Source organism: Heliangelus exortis, chromosome 12, assembly GCF_036169615.1.
Source record: "Heliangelus exortis chromosome 12, bHelExo1.hap1, whole genome shotgun sequence".
NCBI lineage: Eukaryota > Metazoa > Chordata > Aves > Apodiformes > Trochilidae > Heliangelus > Heliangelus exortis.
In genome coordinates, this window is record NC_092433.1 from 8,068,693 (window position 1) to 8,088,217 (window position 19,525).

The window sequence follows — 19,525 nt, forward strand, 5'->3', positions numbered from 1 at the left end:
ATTTTTCTGTTATTTATTCACTTTTCCAGAGCAATTGTGATGTGAAATGAGCAGTGAGAATATTCATTATTATTGTGGTTCTGAATACATCTTTTATTGTTCTTTTCAGAGATCTAAAGGGATTCTTCTGGGAGTAGTTGGCACAGATGTTCCAGTTAAAGAGCTTTTAAAAACTATTCCAAAGTACAAGGTAATACACAAATTATAATATATATAATATACTCAGTATAATATCTATAATCTACTTAGCATGTTAAAATTGTTTATACTGATGTAGTTCAATAATTGCATAAATTTTATCTGGAATTTTTGGACCATAGTGTCTGATGGTTAAATGTTAATTGTCCTGAGAGTAACTGCAGGTTCCAAAATTAATATATGGCTCCATCTTCATGTTTTTATAGATTGCAGTGTATATATGTAATGTAATATGAAGTATTTATGTCATAAAATTACATTCATAATGTAATATGAAGTATTTATTGTCCATAATAAAATCAATGAAGTGATTCAACCACACAATATGAGCAGAATAACATGGCTTACAGCTTTCAGCCTGTGTGTGGCATTACTGCCCTGGTGCCACATCCCAGACGAGCTGTTTCCTTGAATTAAACCAAGTGACACATTTCAGGAACTCAAACAAATTCCCTAACTGATAAGTGGTTCCTTCTCTCCCACCCAGTATCTTCTAGATAGTTCCCTCTACTTAATTTCCAAAGTCAGAGACAACTCTACTACAAAATTATTTAAAAACAGTTATTATGAAAATTTTCAATATTAGATACATTTTATCTATTGTGAAATGTTTGTAACTTAGTAAAAGTAGAACTTCAGGCTAATGCAAAGATACCATTACTTTTAATTTAAATTTGATGTAATACATGAGTATTTAACTATTTCTTTAGGTCTGAAATACTTTACTTTTTTCACAAATGAAAACTAAATTAATACTTAATTTCTAGAACTTTTTTGCAAGACAAATAAGCACATAACATAAAACCATAGACAGCAGATAGCTCTAGTTATGAGGAAAAAAAATCCTCCTATCAATTTTAATTCTAATTTGAATACATTGGCAATTACAAAAGTAATTTGTAGATCAGTATGCAGTAACTGGAAAGTATGACTTGAACTAGAGTTTGATAAAAATAATGCATAAAATAATAATACACTGTTGATGAGGTGTATTGGAGTAATTTCTTGATACCAGGCTAGGTGCCATGCCAACATAGAACAGAAAGGTTCTGTGCCTGCTGAAAAAAAGTGGGGGATGACACACTGATACCAGAATGTAAGGACCAGAGACATTGCTGGTCAGGATATATAACACAGTTTCAATGCACTAACTACCCAAGTTAATTAACCACAACTTGTATTATACTTCTGTGTATCAAGAAATATGGAATCAGTAGAAGGAATAAAATTGGCTCCTTTGCAAAACTTTGGAGCAATGGAAACAATCTCTGGAGTGGCTTTCTAAGGAGCTCTAGGTAGAGCAAGTTGCATTTGTAATGAGAAGGAAGAACAATGTTGTAGTCATAGGAAAGGAAAGGAAAGCTGGGCTGTGCATGGCTGGATCAAAAAGGCATTCACATCATCACAGTGATGCTGACATGTAAAAAAGTCATCTGTAAGATTTGAATGCAGAGAATACGAGAACCTAGAGAGAGTGGGAGGTCTGAACAACAGATATTGCAGGAGAGTTAGAGTGATTCAGAAAAGGAGAAGATAGGCAGAAAAATTAAAAATTTCTGGTTTTGTCATATGATAGTCTATTTTTTAAGACTTAGTTTTCTCTAAAAGTAATATATGATCCTCCTTCTGAATATTAGGGTTTTTTTATTTGAAGGTATATTTTATATTGCAGGATATAATACCAGAGAGGATTATTGCAGGAGACACCAATATCATGCAATACAGTTAAGTTAGTGAAATCACTTGAGTTATAACTTCCAGTCTAACATACCCTAAACATTTCTGAGCAGTAAAAAGGCCATGCAATTGCAATAGCATAATCACCCCTGGGAACCATTCCTGGAGAGGCAGCATGTGAAATAAAATTCACACAGGGATATAAAGTGATTGGTTGGAAATAGTGTTCTGCTGACCTGGAATTCTCTCTGCTTGGATGAGGTGGATATTATGCTGAGGAAGAGGAATAATAACAATAAGCTATTTTCAGCAGTCATTGTCTTTGCTGAAGTTCCCCAGATGTCAATGACAGTTTCTCCTCAATAAGGTAGGGTTGAATATAGTAATATGCAGTTTTCATGTGGCATTTTACAGCAGTTAGAAAAAGGTTTTTTTCTTTCTGAGTCTGTCATTTAGAGATAGAGTTCAAGGTTTAAAATGGCAATTCTGCTGTTAGTGGTAGTATTTCTCAAACCGAGGCATTTTAAGTGCAGAGAGTGCAGTTTCACATATTGCACAACACAATAAAATCCTTCCCTTGGAATCTGGGTAGGCTTCAAATAGGCAAATAATTTTTTTCTGTGAAGTACATCACCCACATTTGTTTCCTTACCTGACTTCAAGTGCTTGGGTGTCATTCTGCAGTTATCAACCCAGACAATTGTACTTGAGATCTGATATTTAGCCAAGAGCTAGTTCACTTGTCATGCTATAATAGGTAAAATATGTCCACTTACTATTTTGCTTATTCCTCTTTTATAAAGAGATGCCAAGAACACATCACCTTCTATTACTTTCACTGAAGTTTATTGCTTTAGGAAAACAGCTAATTTATGAAACAATCTTCTACATGGCAGATACAGTTGACTCTATGCAATCATTCACAGAGAGATGGCATAAATCTGCCTGGTATGTTTTCTCTCTAACCTTGCCATAGTATCATCCTCTGGTTTATATTTCCTGAAAATGACAGAGGCCAGCAGCCTTGCTGTCCTGCTTGCTGCTTAGAAATGATTCTGACTTGACAACCTTGCTCACGTTGTGTCACAGTTTATGCCAGACAAACTCCTAAGCACCAACTTCAGCAAAGCATTTAAGAACGTCCTGAAGTAAAATAAAAGATTGTTAGTGGTGAGAAATGTACCTATCAAAGCAAGATAGTTCTGGAGTTTTAGTTTTGGGGTTTTGTTGGCTTGTTTGCTTTATGATACATCAATGCATTGAGAGGCTTAAATAAGGATAAGTCGGATATTATATGATGTTACCTCAAAACTGGAAAAAAAAGAAAGCATAGTGAAAAGTACTCTTTGCATAGTAAAAGTTATTTTCAGAAGCTGCAGAAATAATTTGCATTAGCAGCAAGTTTCTGCTAAAAAGAGCTGTTTGAATGACTGGATGAATGGTCTGAAGGTACATTCATTGCATTCACAGGGTGCAATCAACTGTGGAGTAGGGATATTCCTAAAATAGTAGTATTGTTATTTAAATAACTACAGTGCTTAATTTGATTACATATACAATTAGGCCTCGTAAAACATTTCATTGCTCTCAGATGAGTTTAACTCATGGTTTAACTTGGAACAAATATATAAATATATATAAATACATATATATATATATATATAAATGTACAGGAGGTTCTTTAGTAGAAATCTGCCTTCTTCTGTGTCTCTAAATGAACTTGAATTAACAGAAAGGTAAAATGCCTGTGAGACTGGAAGTTGTAAATATCAGGTATGACAGGCAACTGCTCCCTGTACCTGTACTGTCAGTACCATTCATTTAAATGATTCTTTTACAACCTCTGTTGAAGAAATGAAGTAAGCTGAACCTAGACACTTATGGAAACACATGAATTTCCTAAATTCCAGTATCCCTTTGCTTTGGCATATGCTGTGGTGTGTTATTAGATATGTGTATATCTAATTCACTCTAAAACACACAGAAATAAGTGCCCTAGGTAGCAAAGTGTGTGACATTGTGCTGTGTGCTGAATTCATCTCAATGACAGGTTCTCATTTGCACAGAATGTCAAGGATTTGAGCTTTGTGTATGTTATAATGAAAACTGATGTTATGAATGCCAGTTTTAAATTTTTGCCTGTTTTTTTTGGTTTTTTTTTTTTTTGTTTTTTTGTTTTTAAGAATTTACTAGAGACCATGCTAATTAGTATTTCTTTCTCATTTACTCTTATAGCTAGGTATTCATGGCTATGCTTTTGCAATTACAAACAATGGATATATTTTGACTCATCCAGAACTTAGGCCTTTGGTAAGAATACTATTTACTGTTCTATTTTATTTACATGTCACATTTGTTTTTCTTTTAGTGTGAATAATGTAGTAGTAATTAAAAAATTAAATACAACAGACCAGCTAATTTATAATGCTTTATAGTCCATTATAATACTTGGTAAATTTGCCTCTGGAAACAAAGGTTGGCATTAAAAAAATCAAGGGAAATAAACAACTTGTTTCTGCAAAAGGTGCAGGCTTCCATTACTGCAAAATGGCAAAGCTAAAAATTGCTATAATTATGTTCAATTTACATTGAAATGGAATGCCAGAACGCTCTCTTGCTATGTAATAACCCCTATTTGTCATGTTAAAGTGTTAAAGCTAATTTAATATATGTGCAGAAATTTCAGTAAAGTATATTCTTAAGCAAAATAGGGACACAAGGGGTTTTTGTACTAAAAGAGAAATAGCAGCAACTCTTACCTTTAGTTTCCCTTATCATCTTGTTTGTATTAATAATAGCAAGTAAGATAGAATTTCCTGCTATGCAAATGTTTATCAACCTGGCACCCTAGAGAACTGGTCCATTCTTGATTGGATCACTGCTTAGGAACAGAACTTGCAAGTGTTCCATCACTATCAACTCTTAGCAAAGCATCAATATGAGTAATTCCACTGCTGTATACACATGGATTTCAGCTGTATTTCTCATGCAGGCATTTCAAGTAATGCTCAATTTCAACAATGTTTTAGTAGAAAACAGAAATATTAATTGGATGGATAGTTTCATATAAAAATACTGAAAAGCATGATTTATTAAGTCATTAGCATATCTGATGTTTCCACTCAGCAAAAGAATTTGTCATTCCTAAGATTTGGGCTAGGAATTACACACTTAATTAACATTTCTATTTGCACTTGTTGTTTCCCCATTTATTTTTTAGCTACAGTAGAGCTTATGAAAAGAAGGACTTCCATGGGTGACTGAGAAAACAGTTTCTCAGTAACTGCACTTTAAAATGGCCAAACAGTCTAATGGCAAAGCAGACATTATGGTATCCTACAAGGAATCTTAAAATAAATTGTTTAATTGTAATTTTTCTTCTAAGACTATTACTCATGATTCTGAATGGTAAACTTTTTCACAACTCTGGAAAGGAAGACAATACCTGCAGAGAATTTGGCAAATTACTAACCAATAAAATGTGCAATTATCAGAAATGGATTTTTCACATTACCCTATTGGCTCTTTTATCACTCTAACAGTGAGCCACTACACCTGTGTCTCCAAGTATAGAGAGCTCATACCCCTCTGTTCAATTAACATGGGTTTTTTTTACCTCCACACTCCCAACAGATGATTTCTCATAATGAAGTATTGTTTTATGGAAATTAGGACCTCTGTTACCCAAATATCTAAATGTTAGAAAGTGTAAAACAGAATCCCATTTGCAGCAGTGTCCAACATGACATTGTTGCTCAGGAAAATACAGGAACTAAGAGGATGTTGAAAACCTCACAGCAGCCCTTGCAACTTTTAAGAGCTTCAGAAAGGCTTTAGCTCATAAATATTTAGTTCTGAAATTTTAAGACTTATTAAGCTGGATACTGTTGTTATCCATATGAAAATACTATTTTGTCAGTCTGCTTGACCTCTAGTAGTAGTGATTTTTCATATTGTAATTGTTTTATGCACAATTTTTATTTTGAATTAAATTCAAATAGATTTCATTAGAAGTAGTTCTTGTGTTGTGAATATGGAAAGCAGAAACTTTTAGAAGCTCCTGATTTATTTTTTTTCTATTTCTTAGTGTAATCATTTGTGGTTGCTATCTCACTGAATCTTCCTGTCACACTAAACAACCTGTATTTTAAGTCTTGCTGTAATGTTTTTCTATTCTTTTCTGCATTTTGTTATCATGTTGTCTGTAGTTTTCTGACTTCTCATTTAACCATTCTTCCATGTTCTTCCCTTTTCTGACTGAGATTGCCCACTGAGCTCTATTTGGTAACCATGGCAAAGAAGAGGCAGCGATAGGGGCTGTATAAACCTCCTTAAAACACCTGGATTATACATAAAGATTTTTTAATGCACCTTCAGTTCTCTTCTCCTGCATCATCGTTACTTTTTTATCTCAGCTGGCTTGTCCATGCCAAGTGGCTATTTATGTGATTTTGCTTTTATCTTTCATCCAGCTGCACCATAGACATAACCTAAAAAGTTGCATATAAGAGCTAAAGTTACAAACATGCTGACTAGATCAAAATTTTTCTATTTGAAAATTCATATTATTAATTTATATTAACACAACTAGTTATGTTAATTCACCTCGGTGGCTAAAATGCTGAAATAAGTATTGTGCTTTGATGTAATTTTTTTTTAATGAGAAATGCCAGTGTGCAGAGAAGTTCTCTTCAAAATTTTTAGCTGTTGCAATGGAAAATGTGATAAGTAAATTGTTTTTAGTTCATGATTATCTATTGTCTTCAGAATTTTCTCTTACTGCTCCATATATTAATGTGTGATTTTTAATAACCCACTTAAAAATAGATATAAAGGCACTGTTTCTTATAGCATTCTCTAGTTTTTGTAATAGTACAATCATGACTCAGTCTTAATTACTAAAAATGCTTTTGATATCTTCAAGTATCACAAGTACAGCTGGCAGCCTATATTTACAAGCTATAGGAATATACCTTTGAAAGTTCTCATTTTATGTGGCAAGAGTTTGACAACACGTGCATTTTCTGTACTGTCCCTTTTGCTTCTGGCAAATTACTTCCTTCATAAATATTAGTATTTATTCATTAAAAGTAGATATTTTAATAAACAGAAGGTAATGAAATTCAGGAACAGCTTTAAGTTAGACTGGCAAAGGTTGTTATCCTCTTTCCTCATTTCTGTTGTGGTGGCATATGTGAGGCAAGAGGTGGTTTTCTGTTACTATCCCTCACTCCAGTGTACATCTTGGAGACACTTATTTTATTACCTTATACAACAGTCTCTCTTTTTAAAATCAAAACGTTGGGCAGCAGCCCATAAGCTGTCAGCTACAGGGAACTCACTGTGATATATTCATGGTCTGTTCATTGAATTTTTGTGGAAGAGTCATTTTTACCTCTGGGTTCTGTCAGTGGTGCATAATGGGAATCTTCTGCTAACTTCAGTGGAGTTGTTGAGAGTGAAGTGATTGGTGGCTTGGGCCCTTAGATTAGTATTGCAGGCTGAATCCTGATACCACTGTAACTTGTGGCAAAACATTCCATGGAATTTCTGACAACAAGTATGTGAAAAGACTGGAATTAGTTCACCAAGATGTTATCTGGAATTCTTTGGGTGGGTTAGAGTTTACATTCATCTTACATTGATTACTAACTTGATCCACGCTGGTTTACATTGCTATTATGTTTTCCTGTATTGATGTAAAGCTAGAATATTGCTAGACTCCTGAGTTAGTAACCCCAGTGGCCGTATCTGTTAGTTCTGAAGCTGACAGACTGCTTTTTAAGGAATTGTCTTAGGGGACAGTGAGCTGACAGGCAGGATGGTGAACAGTCACTGAGAAAGAGTGCTTCCTGTTCACCAGATTTTATCTTATGCTCACCAGTATATTTAATCGTACAGTTTTGTGCTGATTAGCCTATTGGGTTTATGTTTAAAAATGTTTTTCTTGGAGATTTCCTCTCTTGTTTCTTCTGCTTTTTTTTTTTTTTTTTTGTTTGTTTTGTTTTTTTGTTTTAAATGAACTCGGCTTTCAGTTCAAATGTCTGGATGGAAGAAGTGGAAAATACTTTCTAGATGCTTAGAAGGTACTTGTACAGGTTTCTGACAGCTGAAGTATTCCCCAGGCTTCCCAACTCAGTGCTGGCTGGAAGTTTTCACAGGCGACTGTTGCCATAGAGGGACCAGAAAGAACTTTTGTTTACATTCTTCTCCCAAAGATGTTACTGGAGCGCTGAGTCTGCCCAAACAGCTTAATAAATCCCGGTCATCAGGGAATCAGGAATCCTGTGGAAATTCCTTTTGGTAAATAGAGATACCCTGTGATGCCTTGTCACCTAAATGACAGCTTTGTCAGCTGACAGCCTTATCACCCCCCACGCTCCCCCCTCCCCGCGGCTGCGCGGCGGGGCGGGCGCCATGCGGGGGCGCCCCAGCACCGCACAGCGCGGAGCGGCCGCGGTGCCGGGGATGCTGCGAAGGGGGGGGACCACAGTGCAGGCTGCAGGGTTAGCATCAGAAACTCATCTCAGTCTGGAATTTAAACGAAAAAAAAAAAAATCAAAAGAACCACCCCACTGTCATCTTTCTGCTCCATTTAAAATCCTTTTGTTGCTCTTGGTTTTAATTACATAGTGAATGAGGAAGCTCCAAGTGTTTTTACATATTATACCCCTTCTAGGGTGCATTTCCTGTCAAAAAAACAACAGTGCTAACTCAAGCAACTAGAGCTGATCTATAGCTGATGGTAATATCTTTTACTTTTTGCTCTATCACAGTGCTCCTATATACTGCATTTTAATGAAAAATCTTTATTTTTACAGAGTAGTTTATTTTCCAGGGGAGAATATTTTAAGTTGTATGATGTAATTTTGAATTTTTTTTACTTAGTTTAAAACCATGACTTGCTCTTTAGAAAATAATGAATTTAGGGGGAGTTTGGAAGCTAATTTTGAGATTTTCAAGGCAGTAACTTAGTTCTGAAGCTCCTTCCATATGCTTGAAATGTGTACATGAGGACAAGTTTTTTCCAGCAGCAGTTATGTCATGTTTAAGTGCTTTCTTTTCAGTATCCTGTTAACACTGCTAGTGGGCTAGCTGTTACTCCTTTAAATTTTAAAATACAGAATATATCACGATGCTGCTACAGTTTGCCAAAGAAATCAGCTTACTGAATGTAAAGGGAGAGTAATAAACAAGTGATCATACTTAAAACAACGACCATATTAATTGTGGCTGGTTGCTCATTACTGTCACTGCCATCCTGTAGTCTTTTGGTGTCAGAGGAAAACTGCTTTTTAGGAAATTGGAGTGGGAATAGAGAGAAATTAAGGTTTGCCACTCAAAGATTTGTGTCTGCTACAGTCACAGGTTGACACCTTTGTGAGTTTTATCTGGTATTAGGGGTTTGTATTGTCTCAGTCCTAATATTTGTGTGGCTTCCAATGAATAATTGCAAGTTTACCAGTAGATTTTGTAAAGTCTGTGGCTTTTTTTGATTCATAGTTGGCAATGGAATTTGTATTTTTGTTCAGGTAGTGAAGAGGGATTTTGTTTCTGTAATTACGAGGTTCATTTTGGGTAGAATATTTAAAGTTCCTGAACAAGGAACTCAAGTTCCTTAATTTAAGAAAATATGGATTCAACTACAAATGGATATGTTATGGAATCACATTGAGTTTTTTTTATTTATTTATAGTGTACCATTTCTTTGATAAATGTAAGATTAAGAATGTGTTCTGACTTATGAATTAGCCTAATAACAGCTATGATGATTACAGATTTTGTAATATTTCTGAGTTTAAATCAAAATCCTCTGTCTCTCTGAGAAGACTGAGACATATGTTAATAAGTATAAGTTCTGGAAGGCTAGTAATGGTCATTTCTCAAATGGCTATATATGTGAAAGCTCTTTTTGCCACTGTAAACCAGTTTGACTAATACATTGTTTTCTTTAAAATTATGTACATATTTTTAATTTGATTAGTTTTAACAGAAAATGATGCACATAGAAATCAAAGCCCATGTATAAATCACAGTACCCTCACCAAAATATATTGGTTATTTCACTGCCTGAATAAGTTACTGTTTTACACTGGGAATGTTGACTGTCACCATCTATCGTAATAAGGTAAAGGACCTGGAATATTTCAAGATTGCTAGATCAGTATTAAGTCTTTTGTAGTGGTAAATTCTGGGAAAATTTGTTTCTCCTAATAGAGAAAAACAGAGAAATCCAAATCTCAGGGGAAACATTAATGCCCCACTTAAGCAGTGTTAGCCTTTCATAAGCAGCAAATCTCATTTCTCTCTGGGGAGTCCTGCCTGGAACATAAGATAACCTACACTTACCCTTGCTTTATTCAGCGACTCCATAAAACTCTACAGCTGTAGCTGACAGCAGAATATTTAAATGATTTGAACAGTGTAAATGTCTCACGTTCATTTAAATAACTGAAGAATTCAATCACTTGAATGCCAATGATTATTCCTATTGGAGTTTACATTTCAAAAAAGACAGCCCATCTGAATCCCTGTGAGAGCATTAAATTGCTGTCTAATTAGAAGTGCAAAATTACATATATTTAAAAGATAATTAGAGGTTTGAAGGCTGTTGAATAACTGGTTGTACATATAAATGAATAACTGAAAATTTGTTAGCAATATGTGAAGCTTTCTTTTATTCTTCGCTTTCATCTTTGAAGTTAGGTATAACCGAGCTCATGGGCTTAAGTCTGGTAGCATTAAGATAAAGGCAGATGTTTTTAATTATTTCTACTCAAACCCCAAATAATTATAAGCAGCTGGCAGTTTTTTTACATAATCCCAAATGATAAGGTCCTGAGAATGCAAATAAAATCCTAAATAGAGGGATTGTTTTTTTTCAGTGGGGTAAATCACATACATGTCGCGTTGCTAATCAACTGCAATCCACCTGAAAATCTAAGCTCAGCCCATGTACTCTTTGTCCAGTCTGTAGGTGTGTGACTTGGAGCTGGTTTCTCTATTTGCTTTTACCTCATTGTGAAACTTCCTTATTTTCTTTCATCAGTTTAAACATTACTGCCCCATTTGTAATGCAAACACATTATGTGTGTAAGTAGGCAGATTAATTTAAATACACATGGCATGAGAATCATTTTCTTCTATTACTTGGCTAGAGGGTTCTTCAGTGTACATGGTACATCTAATTGTACCTATGTTTTCTCTGTCTGGAAACTTAGAATTGCATTTTCCCTAGCAAATGACACGGCTCTTGTTGTCAGCTTTTCTCTACAATATTTCTGCAAATTTTATAGTGTGGCAGTTTTTCACTGCCATCTGGTATGAAAAATTTGTTCAAAATAACTTTTTTACTGCCAACCATAACCTAGGAACTTCTGGATGCTAAATAATAGGTTTATCGTGAAAGGCTCTCTTTGGAAAGGGAAATTGTTCTTCCCACTTTTCTAAGAATTTCAGATGTTAATGTCAAACTAAGGAGCTTTATATAGAAAACAACTTGGGTTTGGGATGCGTACCTGTGACTGTTCTATAAGTTCAAGGTTAAGTGCAGATTAATAAAAGATCCTTTGAGGTCACAAACTAGGTGCAAATAATGAAATAAAAGCATCATGAAAGAGAAATCAGGATCATGTGAGCCAGGAAAGAAAATCCAAATAAAACAAAAAGCTTAAAAGCCAAGCAGGAGTGATTTGCTTTGAGATATGATGCTGCTTCCCGTAAATCACCTGGCAAAATGTTTTGGAGCAATGTAGCAAATGATGAATGAAAGTTCAGAAAATGCAGTGATGTTATTCAAACAGGTGAGGCAGTGAAGGGAATTTCTTGGAGGTTTTTGGTTTTGTTTGTTTGGTTTTTGTTTTTTTTTTTTTAATACTAGAGTATGAATCAATCTTTTGAAGGGATCTTTTTCACTGTCTTCTCTTGACCTTCCACTTGTCTTTGTCCCATACTATGTAACCTCTGAGGATTTTATGATAGTAGTATTATTTTATTAATGATCTAATGTTGAAGGAGTTAATCCATATTAAAGGAATTTGCAGTTTGGAGTTACTACACCCATTGCTGAAAAGTAGGAAGGACGTGCTCCCATGGTCTTCTTTTCTGCTCTGGCTGGCATGGAGTGGCATGGCTGTCCCTGGAGAAGTGGTTTGCTCAGGGATTTACCCCCTCTTGCAGCCAAGAAAGAAAGCAGCAATATGCTCCTGCCTTATTCTCTGTAAAGAGACTCATTTGAAGCAGTGGTGACAGAAACTGATGCTTTCTGCTCCTAAAATTGGTGTTAACCAAGTTAACCAAGCTTTCCCTTTGGGCAGTCACCTCAGTAAGGATGAGTGGGACTCAGTAGCATTGTCTGCTGGGCTGTAAAGCAGTTGCATTGACCATGTGGGCAGGTTCAATGCAGTTTCCATTTACACACCTGCAGTCTTTGTGTTATGTCAATCAGAGCTACACTAGACAATAAATAAGTGGTAACATTAGTGTCTGGAATCTTGGAGTTGGAAGGTACCTGAATAACTGGCTAGACCAGGAAATTGCAATAATGACAGTGTATTCAGTCTGTGTCTATTTAAAACTGTACGGAAGAGTGTGTTTTTTCCTCTCATATTTTTTCATTTAACTTATCCTACCACTCATCCTTATCAAAGAATACCTTTGCAAGATGCCTTTAATTTAAGTTAAAGGTATACAAGCAATTTTATTGTTTAATTATGTAGAATTCAAGCTCAGCAAAAAACCCAAAAACATTCTCAGATCCTGTTTAGTTCAATACTTTATCCTAATTTTGAAGTAGTAATCCCAAAAGATGGAATTTAATCAGTTGTTGTTATGTTTTGAAATTGGTGGCTATTCTTGCTCCTGGTTCCCTACTTTAGTACATGGGATAGCAGTTTGGCAAGGAAGACCTTTCCCTGGAAATTATTTTACTTCTGCAGTTTTTATTTGTTGTTTAGTAGATACTTTCTCGCTATGATATTTTCTCACAGATGATTCCACAAGTGTGACTGGCAAGTTCACTAAAATCTACTGACACTTCTAAAGCTGCTATCACAGCAACTTACTGTCTCCTACCTCCCCATTATCCAGATGGAGCACGTCCGAGAAATTCCAATCACCTTATACCCAAGGCTTGCAGCTGTTAAGATGCAGCTTGCTCCCTCCCTGATCAGATTGCTACACTTTGACTTTATAAACACGTGGCAGGTCATATTCAATGCAGATGGTTTGGGACTGCTTGTGTTAAAAAAAAAATGAAATGAAATATCAAAGCATAGGGCTTAATAATGGCACATGTAAATGGTTGTATTTAAACTGAACATGTTACATGCTGTTTGAATCATCCAGTGCTATAAGAGTTTGGCCAAGCCTCAAATAAAAGATACCGAGTAAGATAAAGCTCATTCTGATTCCCAAACAACGTAATTTCCTGTGCTTTTTCCTTAAACAAAATGAAGTTTTTAGCAGACTAAAAGATTCTTGTATTGCAAGATATTAAAAAAACCTTAGAATTTTTTTTTATCCCAGGGGTTAACTACTATATAATATCACCATACATTTTATACTGGGCAAAGTAGATTAACAGCACACAGTTTAAATCTAAGTCTATTCCTCATGTACTTAAATCAGAGTAATTTGGTCGAGCTCCTAGTCTCTATCTTTCCCAGTGGGTGCCTTAATAATTTGTTTCAATGCTTTAAAGTAATCTTGCAGATGGATTTGGCTTCAACCTTGAACCAGTATTTATAATTTACTCAGTAGTCTCAGAGAGAAAATGTTAGATTAATTTTACTACCAGAAAAAAAGATATAGATGAATGCAATTTTTAAAGGCTGGTGAATTGTTTCTATGTCCATGAATAACTTTTACTAAGAAATTAGTTAAGCATTAAAACTGTAAAGAAGATAGAGAAGAATGTCCCATTGAATAGTAATGCTATGAACTATTTTATATTTTTTTATTATTTTTTTTATTATGTTTTAGACCCCAGTAAGCATAAAAATATGAAAAGTTACTGCTGAGAATAAGGTAATATCTTACTAAATGTATAGATAATTTTTGTTATCTGTCCTTGCTGGAGATTGTTTTTTGTTTTCTCTACCATCGTTTTCTGAACTATAACATAAATCTACTCTTTACTTATACTGTTCTTATACTAATTCTTGTCTAGGCATTTAAGCAGTAGCTCCCATAGTTTAAGAGCTGAATTGAGGTATTAGGCATCTCAATACTTTGTTATTTTCTGTCCTAAGTGTATTTAAGAACTGCACCACCAGTTCCTTCGAGTGCTTACAGGGCCTTAACCCTTGCTTGAGCACTGGGATTTGGGCTTCGTTTCTGCTTACCTGAATTTTTATGACACGAATGCTTCCAATTCTGGCTTTGCTGCAGAACTTTGAATGTTTTATCCAGCTCTGCATTTGATTGCTTTTGGATTTTGTTTTTGCTTTTTGAGAGCAAGGTGTGGAAACTATATGATTAAAATAAACACAGACCCCATAATCGATATGACGCAAATGGTTTGCCTTATGTTTGAAGCCTCCTGCTCTCAGGCACACAAGATCAATTCCTGTTGTCATAAGTAAGGATTTGCACATGTCTGAGAATGCAATATAGCCCAGAAGCTCTTCAACATCTGTGAGTAAGGATAAAATTAAACACTGGAACCAGTACAGGAGCTGTTTGCTTTGCTCAAATGATCCCAGCTAATTTCGATGTAAGACTTCAGCTCTCAGCATTTCAAAGCTTGGCTCTAACCATTTCTATAGCAAAATGGCTTAATTAGGTCAAAGATTTGCTTGGTTAATTGGTCCAGTCACAGACAGTAGACATAGCTACTTCTTGTAAAGATTAAAGATAATACTGATATATCTGCAGCCATAATGAAAGGCTTGCAAAACATAGCTGCAAAAATGAAGCCTTGCTAATGAACTGGATGTTATCTTCTCATATTTTGTTTTTTTCAGATTTAACTATATTGGCTGCAAATTTTGTACTTCAGGATTTAGATAGCTCTTTGATTACTGGAGCTACCATGTAGTAAGTGTTAATTGTAGCACTGAGCTGCTTGAATTCACAATCTGGTGCCTAAATATGTGCTGAAAGCAGAAATTCTTTATATCTCTCTACCCATCTGTTGAATACTATTACCCAAAAGTAGATAACCTTGTGACAAGAATGGTGACTTCTAGCAGAGGGTCAAGAAAAGCACATGAAAGTACTCTGTAATTGCAACTGCATGAATTCAGACTAAGACACCAACAGAGCTGTTAGGATTTTTTGTATTCAAAAGAAGCATGAGAATTGATTGGGGATTTTATCTCACATAAAGAATAATCTGTAGAAATAATTGAAGTATCCAAGTTATGAGGAAAAATGAAGAAGTGAAGTGTGCTGAAAGAAACACTTTGGTGCTACCAGTGTCTCAAAATCTCTTTATGATCCAGTATTCAATACTTTAAGAAGTTTGCTGTTCTTCAGGAAAATTTTCTTGTACCTATTTTTAAATACTGGGATCTGCAAAGGCAACTGTGGGATTCACGTGAGAATCTCTTAAGTTAGAGAGGAAAAAGTCAGGATGGGGATAAACATCTTAATACTTAGAGAGCAAGTTTTTTCCTTGACCTCTACTCTCTGTGCAATCTGCTGAATGTGACTGAAAGTTCCTGCAGGTCTCGCCCCAGTGATGAATTGGCTGTCTCAAGCAGTGACAGGTTTGGTTTATGGTATAGCTTGTCCTGCCCTGAGAGTGGAGAATCAACTACATATACTGCCTTACAGGTGCATTTTCTGTCCTTCTATGATGCTATTGGTATGGAGTCACAAAAGCAACCTGAGGATTTTTTGCATTATCCCAATGTCTACTGTTGGGCTTTGTAGAAAGACTTGTGGTTTTACCTCCCACTTATATATGTAATAAAAGAGAACAGATTTCCCATTACACTGATCCTTTCTCTCTCTCTCTCTCTCTCTCTCTCTCTTTTTTTTTTTTTCCCCCAATGTATTGTAGTGATTTTTCTTAGCCAATTAGTTTCTTCATTCACATATCTTCCTAAATTTTTCTTCTCCCACTAAGCAAGGTTTTTATTCTTAACCCTAGTAGGATCTCTGGTCTGGAATGTTCAGCAGAGGGCAGGATTTCCTATGTTATAAACACCTCAGTGTCAAATCAATTTGTCAGTAGAATGTTTATTTTAAATGTGTGATTTACAGTGTAGCAGTGAGTAGTGATAAAAACCTATAAATTATCATAATTACTATATTACTTTTTGTCCCCATGAAGTTGTAGATAAAATGTTAAAGCCAGACTTTGCAAGACTTGCGCCTTATCTTGTTTAAAGAGAAATGGGTAAACATTTTGTTGATAAGATTATAGTAAATATAAGTTCCTGTAGAGCTGAGAGACCTAGTTTGAAGCATTTAAATGAACCACAGGATCAAGGTCTCAGGTGTATTCCATAAGGGGAGAAGGAGCTGCAACTGCTTAGTTTGAATTTGCAATGTGTCCATCAAAAAAATTTTGTATCATGGCAAGAAATGATGCAAATCATCCTGAGTGAGGTTGGTTTTTAGTTCACAGACAACATTTATGCAGCAATGTGGTGCACTTTGCATGAATGAAGCTGCCTACTGTTACTTACATCACGTACATCACAGTTTTTAAAATCTTGTGATGCAACCTCTTTGTGCAAATAGAACAGGATGTGCTAAGCATTTCACCTTTTTTTATGCCAGTATGAAGAGGGGAAGAAACGTCGAAAGCCCAACTACAGTAGCGTGGATCTTTCTGAGGTCGAGTGGGAAGACAGAGATGATGTGGTGAGTGATGTGTTTTAAAACCCTGTCAGAAGACATTGTTGCATCCCACTACTGTACCTGGAAACTGTTTAAGCAGTATGGGAGAGGCCACCTCACTGCTTTCAGGAAGGGAAGGACAATAGCCCCTTTTACTTCTTTCAGAGTTTTACAAGTGTTTTGTACTGATTCTTCCTTACATACACATATACCCCAAACACAGACTCTTTGTATCTTTGGTAAAACTCACCACCTGTACATTCTCCATGTGTCCTATTGTGTGTTTTTGCTGGATAGCAAATACAGTGCTAGAGAAGGGAATAGAATGCCTCTTCAGGGCTGCCCCAGACAACTGCTGAAGCACAGAAATGAAGGAATGAGTTTACCTGCTCTCCATGAGATCCCTCTTGTCTGAATGGAAGTAATGAGAGCTATTTTCCCTTAATGTACAAAAAAAACCCAAAACATCAAACAAATAAACAAAAATGGATTCTTTGACCTCTGCTTAGAGCACAGATTCTCTCCGAGGTCTTAATTTCAGACATATGGGGAGCTGCAGAAGCTTACATTCTATGTCTATCAGCTGTTACACACAGTCCTTTCAATTAGACTCATTTTTCAGTGCTCCATCTTCTCTGTAGTTCACTCTTTATCTTATTCTTTCTTACCTTGCAGGCTTAGCCTTTTCTGCAGTACTGTATCAAAAGCTTTCCTTATGTCCATGGCTTAACCTTTGCCTGGTCTTTCTGTTACTTCCTCAATAAATCTGATTTGTTAGGCATGATTCGTTTTGTGTGAATCCATGCTGACTGTCCTTAATTAAATCATAACTTTCCAGGTGTTCCCCTTTCTGTCCTGTAATTTAGTTTTTCCCGTAAGTTCCCTGCTGCCAAAGTCACGACTGCATGTCTGTGTTTTTCATATATGTCTCCTCAATCCCTTCTCAAATATCAGTACTGTGTTAGCTTCTCTCAAGTCCCCCATACCTCTACTTTTCCAGAGAGGTTTTGAACATATCCACTGAAGGTTCCCATATTTACTCTGTCATGTCCTTCCGAAATCTGGGATGGATCACGTACAACTGCCCCTGGAGTCTTGTCAGTCTTCAGATGTACTAATTTCTTGATCCCTGTTCTGACAGAAGTCTGTATTTGCTTTCTCCCTTACAAAATATATTTCTTGCATTCCTCCCTCTCTCCACCCCCTTTGCGAGTAGTGAAACAGTTCATTTATGTTTTAAGCAATGTCTGTTTCGTCAGGTGATAGATTGTCCTAATCCTCTCCTAGGGGGCACATCTTACTTCTTTATTTGAAGTTTTGTGATGGAGTGCACACTCAAAACTTTTTAAAATGTCTCCTGTATAGCTTTGTGCAGTTTTCTATGCATACACTATTTAAGGCTTCCTCATTAGATTTTCATATACTGTGGCAGCCTACTACAGTCTTGGCAACTACATTGAATTCATATTTTATACCCTGCCTTTTTTCTTTTATCTCTGAATATGGTTTACTCAATCAATTCCTATGCAAACGATCTTTTAAAATTTCTTCTCTCTTTTCAAATGTTATTGCTCTAGTTAAGTACAATTTTTCAACCTTCACAGGTTTTTCATATTATTTCTCTTTGCTTTGTTGTTTGCTTTGTTTTTGTTTTGTTTGTTTTCCTTTTTGTTTCTTCTAATACCTTCCCTGCCTAATTTTTACAAATTTAGTAGAAATTTAGTGGTTCAGTTAATTTAACCATGAACCATTTCTGTGCAACTGAAAATTAAGTTTTATTTATAATTGAGATTCTATCTGAATACACATGAAAGCAGAAAGTCCAGATTCAACTCTTTCTAAACATTTCCTTTCTTTGAGACCTCTAAGCTGTGTAGCTTTTTCATAGTTTCTAGAAAAAAATGAGTTTTTTCTATCCATAGGCTGCCAAAAGTTTTATTTCATATTTGAATGGAACATACATACATACATGCATTTTATCTTTTTCCCTTTTATCTAAAAGAAAAGTTTTTAAAAAGTATTTTAGGTTGTAACATAGAAACAAGAAGATTTTCTAATTGTGTCTTCTTCTGAAGGAAAAAATAAGTTAATCTACATTACAAGTAGACCAAATTGAGCATCATGTTTGTAGAAAATATTCGGATGCATTGCCCAATATGTCAGGGTAAAACATTGATAAATCATAAGTGAAATTAATTTTGCTAAATGTTTAATACATAATAGAAAAAACTTTTATATTCTACTGTAGATTTGGAGCAGCAGTTTTCTGTAATCACACGTAATATAGGTGTGTTGTAGTGACTTCCTTGAATGTTCCCCATCTTTCAGTGCTGATAATTCACTAGTGCATGCCTAAATAAACAGGCATTCCATGATAAATAATCTCCCAATAGATAGCTTTTGTAAAACAGCCCACACATCTTCTGTTTGATGACAATTGTCCACAGGTTGTCTGGAAAAAACAGCAGGAGAAATAGTGTAGAAGAATGAATTATCATTTATAACTATCATTTATGCCACATTACTTAGACTTTTAGAGGTGCTGCTGGTCAGAACTACCACCAGAAAACTAAAAGAGGAAACATGAAATAAAGTAGCATTGGAGCTACAGGCAGAAGTTGGTATTAGTGTTAAAGCTAGAATGAGAAATTAAAGGAAGTTCTATAGGTGACTATAATGAAATCCATCTCTTTCTGCAGCTTTTTTGATATGAAGATCCAAAAAGTGTATATTATTTTTGTTGACATTTTTTAATGAGCAATTCCTGAATATTGCTAATTTTGAGTGAAAATGGTAAATATTGTGTAGGACACTTAAAACTTTGTGAAGTTACCTATTCACCTGAGAGCTACATGTG

At 35.3% G+C, this 19,525-nt stretch overlaps 1 protein-coding gene across 2 annotated transcripts in view; it reads left to right on the forward strand.

The window, feature by feature from the left end:
* CACNA2D3 (calcium voltage-gated channel auxiliary subunit alpha2delta 3) overlaps positions 1-19,525 on the forward strand; it is a 383,322-nt gene that overhangs the window by 279,019 nt on the left and 84,778 nt on the right. For both annotated transcript variants that reach the window (XR_011728222.1, XM_071755835.1), the window contains exons 15-17: positions 110-190; positions 4,111-4,185; positions 16,609-16,692. Coding sequence is in view for 1 of the 2 variants with exons in the window: in XM_071755835.1 (XP_071611936.1) it covers positions 110-190; positions 4,111-4,185; positions 16,609-16,692 (240 nt within the window). In the remaining variant the exon portion in view is untranslated. The remainder of the gene's footprint in view (positions 1-109; positions 191-4,110; positions 4,186-16,608; positions 16,693-19,525) is intronic.